Here is an 11,941-nt window from a genome sequence, read left to right as displayed (position 1 = left end):
TTTATTTAATTCCAGTCGACAGTAAGAATTCGATTTTCATTCCTGAACAAAGGGAAAACCGATTAAATCACTTTTTGAAATAACAAACGGTTTAGTGCCTAAGAAAAGATTTGTGGAGTAACTTCTTGTAATAAGTATGAGCTATTACTGGTATTCTGTTTTGTCGTTATCGTTCTCTTTCAATCTCCTTTGTTTCTGTTCCAGACATAGGTCCCCCAGGCATCATGTAACCTTATCAGAGCTCTTAAAGATATGCCAAAAATTGCAATACAGAGGGAAAAGCAGCTCTAAGCAAATTAAGAGCCAATTTCTTAAACACCGAAAATCCGTGGCCACTAGTCAAATTTCGAATTTCTTTACATTTTGCCTAAATAACACCTATAGTGAGTTATTTTCGAAAATAGTATCCAAAGATCTCGTAGCGCTTATTTTTTTCTGAAATCGAGGGAAGTTCCAAAAACGCCATTTTATCGCCCTGTCACTTCCAGAAATGGTGCATTTTGTTATCGCTCGTGTACATAAACGCGATCACAGATATCAATGCAATTTGGGCATATCGTAACACATTTCTTGGTCTTTCCAAAGCATACATTTATTTTGGAAAAGCTGCTAGTAAATATCCGTTTTTGGCTGTTAGAAATACGTAGTACAAAAGGTAGAGCGAATGAATCAATTTATGTCAATTGCACACCCCCCAAAAGCCCACTGGTACATGTAATTTGACGTTGAAACTAGTATTTCGTTGAAATGCATTATTTGTGCAATGCTGTGTTAAAATTTCTTCCACGGCCTGACAAAGGTGTCCTGTCAAGAGACAGAAACGTGAAGTCAATTTTTGCATCGCGACCATTCTTAACACGGAACTTGCCTTCTCCGAACTGCGGCCTCGTCAAGAACGCCTAAAGATTACTGTTGCTGGGGAGTGATACTCTTCAACTTAAGTTTTGGCAAGGTTAAAATAGGTGATGAAGTATTGTTTGTTGTATAACTCTATGCTGATCGGTACGGCGATTTCCAAACGACGGTACACTCGTTGTAAACTGCTTCTTTCTACAGGCTATCACTTTTTTTAAAAAGATATGTATGATGCGATGATGTTAATTCCGATTAAGCTACCATTTTACGGTGTAGAAACATTTCTGTGTCTTTTACCCCTAAGGGACATTTGTTACAATATCACAATATTCCATTAAAGGCTGAACTAAAGACGTCTATAAAAGCTTACTGGTATCCGTATCTAAATATTCCGAATTCTACCCAATAAGATCAATCTACGAATTACTTTATTACAAATATTATCGATGTGTTCATGCCAGTCCATAGAAGCATCAAAAGTTAAACCCAAGTATTTCACAGTGTTAGACAACTCCAAAAGTTTGCCCAATAAAAATAAGGAGAGTCCTTGTGATCTTGCGAGACGCTGTTTAGAGCCAAAAAGCATAACATTAGGTGGGTTCATACCAGCGGAGTAAGTATTTACTGCTACGTCAAAGATCTTTGCTTTCCCATCTTTATCACCTTTACGTTTTAGAGGAAGAATTTAGGATTATGCGGAGAAACAGACGAATGTTTCTCATGATGACCCAAATCAATCAGGTCATGAATGCTCAAAGGGGACGAAGAGCTTGGGTTTGGCCTCGTCCACAGAACTGGTTTCGACACCTCATAGCAAGCACTGGGCTTAATTTTATGTGGAAGGAACATTTCAGAGTCACCAGAGAAACATTTGAATACTTGTGTGACCTTGTTAGGGTAAAGTTACAAAAACAGCACACGAGATTTAGAGTTCCGATCAGCGTGGAGGAAAGAGTTGGCCTGGCACTCTGGCGGCTCGCAACAGGCAACAGCTATAGGAGTTGCGGTTTACAGTTTGGATTTGGAAAGTCAACGGCGAAATTCATTTGTAGTGAATTCGAACAGGCAATTTTTGAGCTAAAAGAACGCTTTATAAAATTTCCTTTAACAAATCAGGAAATTCGAGAGAAAATAGAAGAATTTGAAGTGTATGGAATACCGCAAATAATCGGAGCGATCGATGGATGTCACATCGAGATAAATGCTCCACCAGAGAATCACGAAGATTATTTTAATCGAAAGCAGCATTACAGTGTCAATCTACAGAGCATAGTCGATGCAAATTTAAAGTTTATTCATGCAACTGTTGGGTATCCTGGCAGCATACATGACGCTAGAGTTCTTAGGCTAAGCGGTTTATATGACTTAGCACAAAATGAGCAAATTCTCAGTGGTCCAATACGGAATATCAGTGAAACAGAAATCGGGCCTCTACTAGCTGGAGACAGTGCCTATCCACTCATGAACTGGCTCCTCAAACCCTTTGCAGATAGAGGCCGTTTGACTCCAGAGCAGAGGAAATTTAATTTAAAGTTTAGCGCACTGCGATGCGTAGTGGAAAGAACATTTGACACGCTAAAATCACGTTAGAGAATTATGTTGAAGAAAATTGAACAAAGAACGAAAACGTTGAAAAAGACTGTAATTGCATCTTGCGTTCTACACAACATTTGCATTAAAAGGGGCAACCTATACGACGCAGACGAGAGCGACTCAGACGATAACCCTGCTGATGAAAAAGGAGGGAGAAATGCTTTGGAAACTGGCAACAGCATCCGAAACACCCTAAAAGACTACGTAAGGGAAAACCTGTGAAGAAAGTCGCAACTGGACAATTGTGTACGAATAGACGTTAACTATAAAACAAAGGTTTTGTTTCAATTGCAATTTTAATTGGAAAACTGGTTGCTATCGTTGTAATTTATGTCAAATAAAAAGAATCAGTTCCTCTGAGATTGGACTGTATGTAAAATATTAACAATGAATAAAACATATTTTCTTGCAGCGGAGCCATCCGCTGTTTAGCTGGATGTAACCGGAAGCGTCTCTTGCACTCGTAGCAGTTTTGTATGCACCTCTTCACTTTCTGACGACTGTGGATTACATGGTACTTTTCACGAAGGTGATCAAGAGTGTAATTTATACCCATCTCGTGGCAATCCAATTCGTAATGATACTTGAGGATTAACTGTGTTACGGGATGTTTCTTTGGTAAAATGATAGGGAACTTGATTTCTCTTGCAAGGTCGTCTGATATACAAAGTTTCTTGTTGGCTCGTAGAATGCCTGCATCTAACATTGGAGTGAGAGGTAACAGATGGCTTCTCGTGCACAGCTCCTTTCTTGCAGTTAACGCAATTATCTCTTCTCTGTATTCCTCTCGTTGCGCTTCTTGGATGATTTGTAATTCAGTTAATGTAAGTTCATTTGATATCAATTCTTCCTTGATTCGATGTTCGTTAGGAACTTTACAGTTATTGATAAACCATTTGACCCAACCCCTTACTCGAACTAGTGATTGTCCAAACTCCAGCTGTCCATTCGAAGAAACTCGGTACCACTTAGAGAATCTTGCAGGGTTTAAACGCCAATTCTTTTCTTCGATAATGGTAAACGTTCCGCTCTCTGGATCTGTTCGCTCTCTTCGTCTGCTTGCGTAATCTGTTTTCCTTCGGCTTTCACTTCTGTCCACACTTCCACTGGTGTTGAGTATCTTCGCTCAGGCCAATCACCTTCTGGGAGCACCTGAAAGCTTGGGCCGTTCCATCACATCTCAGTGTCCTCTAATTTCGAGACTTTAAGTTCTCTTGTGCCATGATCAGCAGGATTCTGTTTGGTAGGAACATGACCCCATTGGTTCGGGTTGGAGTTTTCGTGGATTTCTCCCACACGATAAGAAACGAAGGGCTTGTAATTAAAGACTCTGACCATGTATCCTGATGAGACGTTCGTGCTGTCGACCCAGAATGTCACTGGGGACATCGGAATCTCAAACGCTGAGTTAATTTGTATGGTTAACCTTAACCCAATTACCGCCCCCATGAGTTCGAGTCGAGGAATGCTCATTGCTTTTAAGGGAGATAGCCGTGTCTTGGATCCAATTAGGCATGCCATGATAGAGCCGTCTGAATACTCGTGGCGCATGTGGACATGACCAGCTTGTCATGCATGCCGCTGCGTATGCTGCCTCGGAAGCATCTGAAAACATATGTAGCGAGGTTTTGACTGCAGTGGAATGGCTGTCTTTCAAACATCGTGGAATTCGGATTCGATCTAGACCTGTGGATTCTGGGAACCATGACTTCCATTGTTCCTGGTGGTGATCCGGTAGAGGATCATCCCAATCTGCTGCTTCGATCCAAGCTTGCTGTATCAGGAGTTTGGCTCTTACTATATGTGGCGCTAAGAAACCAAGAGGGTCGTAGATGGTAGCTGTCTTCTTTAAAACGTTCCTCTCAGTAAACTCCATGTCTGGTGTGAACGAATAGTTGAACGAGAAGGTGTCTTTATTTGCATTCCACAGCACGCCCAGCGTCTTGGCCGTGGGAAGGCTGTTTTTTTCTAAATCAATCGCCGATATTCGGTCTTCTTCTGGAACGTCTTTCATAATCTCTGCTTGATTTTACATCCATTTCCGTATGTGAAAGCCTGCCAACTTGCCCAATTCTGTAAGCTGATTTCGTGTTTCCTTGACAATCTCGATTGTCGGTAGGGATGGCATCAAGTCATCCATATAACAGTTGCGTCAAACAGCTTCTGCGGCTAAAGGGTACTAGCTCCTTTGGTTCAGCGTGTGTCTGCCAAGTGAACTGATCACAAAAAGGGCGGTAGCATCCTCTGAATACGAACCTTGAGAACTCGTAAACTTGTGGGAACCTCGTACGTCAAGGTTTCGCCATAGAAATCGATGTAATGGCCTATCTTCTCATTTAAGAACCAACTGGTAGTACATTTGGCTGACATCACCCACTATGACTTCAAGCTCTCTTCGGGATCGTGCGAGGATGTCGAATATATTACTTTGGATCTTTGGGACTGGCAGTGCTTCGGTATTGAGACTCTCTTCATTATGCTTCGCTGACGCGTCAAAGACGAGTCCTCACGAAAACCCTTTCCAGCGAATATTATATTGAAACTAACAACATATTTCCATTAAAGGGAAAAAACCCTTCCTATTTCAATTGAGTGCATGCAAACAAGACACAATTCGAGTCACAAAGCATATGCAAGTAAATAAGTTTTTCACATCAAACCCTTTTTGAAAGAACCGTTAATAACGAAGCACAAAAGAAATAACACGCTTTCGTTCAAATAATTCTTCACTGTCACATTTCCAATTTTTTTTTACCTTTGCGGAGTTGAGTGCAAAATAAATGTAAATTGCCCGACAACTTAGATGCGACTTCAGTAAACACTGTGATGCATTCAAGGCGTTCGATTCCTTCGTTTGTTAAACCCATGAAAAAAAAAATGCCATTTGATTTCAGTGTTGTATATTATACCAAGTTAGTAAAATATTAGAAACAAAGCTCACTTGATATCCAACGGCGAAAAATGAAATTGTTGTCGAAGACCATTCCTCTTCGCTTTAAAGATTCGAGATATTTATTTTTCACCGCCTGCCTTGTTCATCCAATTGACGTTCCATTCTTAGCTCCATGAGTGTACCTTTTGTTGCATTTCGCGTTACAATGACTTTCGACGGCTGTGTGCAGCAGAGAAATCTACGCATTTCCCAGCCCCCCGCAAACCTAACAAAATACGCACAGAAGACTCAATGCACAAAGACACCACTTAGCAAGGGAGTGACAGGCAAGACTTTTACCGACACGGAAAAAAAATAACAACTAGACGTTCCATGAAGCTTACACGGGGTTGCCTGTAGTACGCGTTACACAAAAACAAAAGGAACTGAATTGGGTGGTATTGAACTGCAGGGTTCCAGTTACTTTTTTTCAAGTGGGGGGTCATTAAGCCCATTTGAGGGTCACCACATGTCGCGTTAGCAGAGACCCTTTGGCTCACACGTTCACACTTTTAATTATTTTGTAATGTCCTGTCACATTTTGAGGTCTTTTAGTTTTTTTAAGCTTTGGTAATAAATTCAGTTTAAAGATAACAAAACACGCTCTTGACTAAAATTCACTCATTTCTTCTTTAAATAAATAGTCTGCAAAAAACTAATAGCAAATTGCTCGGACGGACGTTTTCCAGCATGCCATGCATGTCCTGCAGTTGCACTAAGCAAACGTTTATTGCACACAATTAGAAAGGACTGAAGGTGTTGTTTCTGCTTTACGTTTGCACCAAAAAGTACCGTAAAAGCCAGGAGTTAACAGAAAAAGACTAGCCAAAAGACAGATTAAGCAAAAAAAAAAAAAAACATCGTTTCTATATATAGCTCTGAATCGAATTCTCATCGAAAAATTAATGACAATCGATCGTATAAACACGAAGATTTCTGCAGTCTCTAACTTTAATGATGTTTTGTCAAAAGGAAGAAATTGGTCACGCGCTAGGCAACCATAAAGTGATCACCTCTTGTCAACTGAATGAACTAAGGAAAGAATGTTCATTAATCATTCGTCGTTTTCAGAATAAAACAACGTCTTTGTTTTGTTTTTTTTTAATTTTGTTGTAAAATTTAACTGAATATTTACATTTCATCTGTCGGGCCAGGGAACCTTCTTTGCCGGGTTTCTGAGAACGTATCTATTTTGACGTCAGGGTGAATATTTACACCATCCCGAGGTTGAAAGGCCATGTAATTGAAAATCTGAACATCCATGAGATACAAAAACAGACTTGCGACTTATCGTAAATCACAATGCTGACAAGCACAAAAGCAGAAGCAATGGTTAATAGATACGAAGTTTGTTACTATCTGATTGTTTTTGTTAGAGTAAAGGGATATGTTGTCACGCAAATGATGTAATTTCATGACACTCAAAATTCGCAAAATCGTGAGTTTCATGTAAACAATCTTCGCACTTGCAAGTCGTAGCAATAAAATGGATTAACCAGGAAGTTAAAGAAATGTTGTTGGCTTCCCAAATGAATTTCATTTTACACTACAATAACAAAATCATTTGTCAGAGAAATAAAATTCTTGTCTCCTCGCGTATCACATTTCAACACACGTCTGCAAATTTGTTAACACATTTTCACTGCGTCCCGATTTCCGCGAAATTTTCCTTCTTTCAAATATTAACAAAAGTCTTATTTCTCGTCAAGTGTTGCATCTTTTATGTTCAAATAACCGCTAAAGGTAAAGACTATTAACGATCTATCCGTAGATATTTTTTTCATAATTTAATATTCTCTGTCAAAATTTGCGCAACAATCAAGTCACAAAAATAGCAACGCACGCAACAAATTTAGTCGCATTTACGTCTTTGTCGAATTCTCATGCCTAACACAGGAATTTTTAGTTATTGTGAAAATCTTTCTATATTCGTTGGCAATCATCCTTTCAAAATTCAGAGAAAAAGACCTGTCTGCGAATGTTTTACATTTGTCTCTTTTAATGGGATGTCAAAAGGCCAAGTGGATGTCATGCATAATAGGGCAAGTTCGGGTGATCAAGTTGTGCGTGTGACCCGTCATAAATATGTTTTTCACAAAATGTTCCCGAATCGTATCAGACAGAAGACAAGAACATCATTCTAAATGCTTATTCTACGCAAAACGTAGGTTCTGGAGGTGATTTTCAGAGTGGAAATCAAGTTTACGGCAGACGGGAATAACAAAATCACGAAGCCGCATGGTATATTTATATTTAATTAAGTTAACACAACAGAAAGACCTCATTTTGACACGAAAATGCTTTACTGTTGCCATAAAAATTATCCAGTTAAGCTTGCATATTACAAAACATGATGAATTGATAAAGGCCACCTTTCCAGCGAAATATTTTTTTGAAACAAACAAAATATTTGGTATGAGAGGCAAAAACCCCTTCCTATTTCATTACGTGCGTGAACACAAGAACCTCAACCGTGTCAAATTACCATACGTAATTGCAACAAAATAAATTTCAGGATCGAACCTTTTCCATGAAGAACCTTTTCCTTGATTAATGAAGCACAAAATAGACGACAAGCTTTATTTCAAATAATCCGTGGCTGTCAGATTTTGAATTTTTTTTTTACCTGAAGACAGTGCAGCGGAGTTGAGTACAAATAGCCAGATAACAGAGATCACAGATCCACTTAAGGTGTTTGATTCCTTCTCTGTCTTTGTTGAACTCATAAGTTACCAGCGAATTTTCCATTTGGTTTGAGTGTTCTACATAACATCACAGTTGGTATAATATTATAACTACAGCTCACTTTGATTTCGGCTCGAATGGCGATAGATTGTTGTCAAAGTCCATTACTCGTTGCTTTTAAGATTCCAGATATTTATTTTTTACCATCTGTCTTGTTTTTCCAATTACCGTTCCATTCTTGAGCTCCATCAGGGTATATTTTGTTTAAAGATGCACTAAAACGCCATGTGCGTTACAATGACTTTCGACGTCATTGCAAGTTAAATAAATGTTCCCCTGTGTGCAGCAGAGAAATGTACGCATTACCCAAACCCCCTCAAACCTAACAAAATACGCACAGAAGACTCTATGCACAAAGACACCACTTAGCAGGGTAGTGACAGGCAAGACTTTTACCGACACGGGAAAAAAATAAAATAAATAAATAAACAGAGAAATAGTACTCATTTTCCGACTGGGATTGCCATATTGGCAACCCAGTAAAAAGCAACACATAAACACATAAACAGACATCTTTCAATTAATAACGCCATAAAGGCCCAGTAATACGGGCAACATTTTTCGTGCAAATTGTCGAGCAACAATTTTACGTTGCAAGTTGAGATGGTTTGTTGTGCGTATTACCACCTTCTTGCGCAACAAATTTTCATGTTGCAAAAAGAAAAAGCGACGTCTACTTTTTGCAACCCAAACATTTGTTGCCCAAGAAGGCGGTAATACGCGCAACCAACTATGTCAACTTGCAACGCAACATTATTGCGCGACAAGTTGCACGAAAAATGTTGCCCGTGTTACTGGGCCTTAAGGATTTTTATTTGTCAGAGAGGCACTCTATCGTTTAGTCCTCGCTCCCTTTGGAACAAATGTCAATAGAGCAGGTTCGTATAGCAAAAAACATGCCTACCATATGCGGTGAAACCAAAAACCGTGGCTATATCCCATTGTAGATGTTGGGAGAAACACGACTTTCGTTAGTCCTTTGTTTTGACAAAGTTACTGAAAACTGTATAAGCTACAGGCTATACAGCAAGAGAAGATCCTCCTCCCTAAAGGCAAAGGCCAATTAACTACCCAATGGATATCTCAATCGGGTTTTATTTCAGTTATCTCTTAAATGAAAAGTCAATGTGCTAGGAGTAGAGAAAAAAAAAAGGTTATTTACGTATATCGTTTAAATCCAAGTTATTCCAACTGTCTAAAACGTAGGTAAACTATTTTGCTCTGGCGTTTCACTTTCTTCTGGCCCTTTGTGCAGTTGCCTCTGGCTCTTCGCTTTCCTCTGGTTCTTCAGTTAGCTCAGGTTCCTCGCTTTCCTCTGGTTCTTCACCTAGCTCAGGTTCCTCGCTTTCCTCTGGTTCTTCAGTTAGCTCAGGTTCCTCGCTTTCCTCTGGTTCTTCACTTAGCTCAGGTTCCTCGCTTTCCTCTGGTTCTTCACTTAGCTCAGGTTCCTCGCTTTCCTCTGGTTCTTCACTTAGCTCAGGTTCCTCGCTTTCCTCTGGTTCTTCACTTAGCTCAGGTTCCTCGCTTTCCTCTGGTTCTTCACTTAGCTCAGGTTCCTCGCTTTCCTCTGGTTCTTCACTTAGCTCAGGTTCCTCGCTTTCCTCTGGTTCTTCACTTAGCTCAGGTTCCTCGCTTTCCTCTGGTTCTTCACTTAGCTCAGGTTCCTCGCTTTCCTCTGGTTCTTCAGTGGGCTCAGGTTCTTCAGTTTCCTCTGGTTCTTCAGTGGGGTCAGGGCCATCTGTTGGTTTCATTGCGATAATAAAAAAAGGTGGTAAGGTCATGATACTGAAGTAGTTTATGGCAACAGATAAGTAAGAAGAAATAGCTAATGCAGCTATTTTTAAAGGAACTATATTCCGTCTGCTGTTCAAGTTGTGAAACACCAGAATTTGGTAATAACTAACTGATTTGACAAAACTAAATTAAGCATCATACTCAGGGTGTCCACCCCTATCCTGATCTTGTTTTAATCCACTTCTTTGCAGATTCTCCCTTCGTCCACACGTATCCAGCGAATCCGGCATGCGAACCGCAAAGAATTTAGAATTGCGTGGACGGTTGAATCTGGATACTTTCAAATCCCATGACTCACAAACTCAGATCCGGTCTTTGCCACGTAAATAATCAACATGGCTGCTGAACGAAATGCCATCGCTTCTCTTGTCGCCAACTCGCACGCCTGATGGTGCATGCTCTGTTGTAGTAACAGGGCCGGGAGTCCATGATAAAAGAACGAACCCAAATAGATGTGGACGGGCAAATTAGAATTGAATTTGTGTACGGTATGAGAATGACTGCAGACGCATTGAGCGTTATCCTTTATCAAAGTTATTTGAGGAGCATATAACGTGAAAAACAAAAAGTAATCAAAAGAAGGTGAAGCGTGCATTTATTTCGTGGAAAAGGAGAGTTTTGATACTTTTCGGCTTTCCGTGTTTCATGAAGAGAGGGCCCACAAACGTTCATGTTTTCACGGTTCCGACGTCGGTTGAAATGGCGTGTCGTTAGTTTAGATGCGTCCGTCATTTTTCGACGCCTCTTAAATGTGCGCGAAACTAGTGAAAATAATCCGATAAGAGCATCACTGGTACCCAAAACCTGTGAACATATTTTGAGTTATCTGTAAGAGAGTGTCACATTAAATCGTTCGCCTCCTTCAAACAATTTCTACACGCAAAGCTCTAGCTTCTGAATTCAGCTAAATTCTTTTTCACGACCTGGATCAACTATCTGGAATGGAATCCCCTTAACGCTAATCATAGAATAAAGCATTTTGCCAAATAATTTTGGTCTTAAAAACTAAAAGATAATCTTAGTTCAATTAATGTACTTTAAATGCATTTAATGAATTCCCTACCACTGCTATTTCTCTGTTCTTTTATTCGAAATAAAATTAACTTGATATTTGTGATATCCTTCATCTAGAGTAAACCTTTTCGTCAAATATTATTGAATCTTAAGATTGTCAGCAATTAACTAGAATCTCAATCTATACTCCACTGTAGTACCTCACATCTGTATAATACTGAGAAACATTCAGTCGCTCTTGTCTTAAATAATAGTTATTTCCTTTCGTTATCTTTATCATTGTTAATATACTAATTAACTATTTTCTCTTTGCTCCACCCAACTCGATTTGCCTTACTAAATTTGGGTGCCACTGGATAAACTTTTTATTGTAACTAGTACTGTGTGTAATAAACGCTGTTGTTGCAGAGATTTGCATAGCCAAAAAGCCCATTAATCAGACTATGCCTCAAACAATGTCGTTAACAGGGCAAGGATTTACTTGCTGGGTAAGAAGAAAGGTCATTCTAACATCGGATTCTGAACGCCGTGGTAATTAGAAAGGTATATTTGATAGCACGTGTTGCCTTTTAGCACATGTTGCCTTGAAGTTAATACCGCGCGTTCCCACATATAAAGCAGCCATAACTTATATATATTCAAGTAGTGATTTAGTTTCATTTTAATCGGGAAAAGAACCTTTTGTTTTCCTAACACAAGATGTCGAAAGAACTAAGTCGTTTCTGAGTTAAAGGGAGACTTAAAGTTCCATGTTGTAAAATGCTTCGACATTACCGCCCTTAAAAGGATATTGCGTTTCAATATCAACATTATCTCTGATCAGTCCTCGCAAGTGCATGTCAAGAACTTCCAGACATTTTTTGGCAGAAGTCACTTTTCATACTTTAGATAACTAAGCATGCGTGTCCTTATTCATAACAAAAAGATGATGTTTTTATCATCATTGGCAAAAATAAATTATTTTAGTACAACAGACCAAGGAAAAATTACAATTTATTCATTTTTTTA

General features: G+C 39.3%; 3 protein-coding genes across 3 annotated transcripts in view; 1 reads left to right on the top strand and 2 right to left on the bottom strand.

Moving 5' to 3' along the window:
* Window positions 1-1,548: 1,548 nt before the first annotated feature.
* Window positions 1,549-2,445, top strand: LOC138053896 (uncharacterized). The gene has a single exon (XM_068900431.1). It carries the CDS (start codon window positions 1,549-1,551, stop codon window positions 2,443-2,445), a length of 897 nt encoding a protein of 298 aa, XP_068756532.1.
* Window positions 2,446-2,776: 331 nt separating this feature from the next.
* LOC138053895 (uncharacterized) lies at window positions 2,777-4,462 on the bottom strand. Its single transcript, XM_068900430.1, has 2 exons — window positions 3,875-4,462; window positions 2,777-3,568 (listed from the first exon to the last, which is right to left on the bottom strand). The coding sequence occupies exons 1-2, from the start codon at window positions 4,460-4,462 to the stop codon at window positions 2,777-2,779; spliced, it is 1,380 nt and encodes a 459-aa protein (XP_068756531.1).
* A 4,742-nt stretch (window positions 4,463-9,204) lies between these two features.
* The window catches only part of LOC138052091 (110 kDa antigen-like), a 3,565-nt gene continuing 828 nt past the window's right edge, over window positions 9,205-11,941 (bottom strand). The window contains exon 2 of the mRNA XM_068898454.1: window positions 9,205-9,863. Within this exon, the coding sequence (XP_068754555.1) occupies window positions 9,355-9,863 (509 nt within the window). The 3' untranslated portion in view covers window positions 9,205-9,354. The remainder of the gene's footprint in view (window positions 9,864-11,941) is intronic.

Source organism: Montipora capricornis, chromosome 6 (genome assembly GCF_036669925.1).
Source record: "Montipora capricornis isolate CH-2021 chromosome 6, ASM3666992v2, whole genome shotgun sequence".
Taxonomy (NCBI): domain Eukaryota; kingdom Metazoa; phylum Cnidaria; class Anthozoa; order Scleractinia; family Acroporidae; genus Montipora; species Montipora capricornis.
Note: the sequence above shows the minus strand (reverse complement) of the source record. Positions and strands in the feature narration are given on the sequence as shown.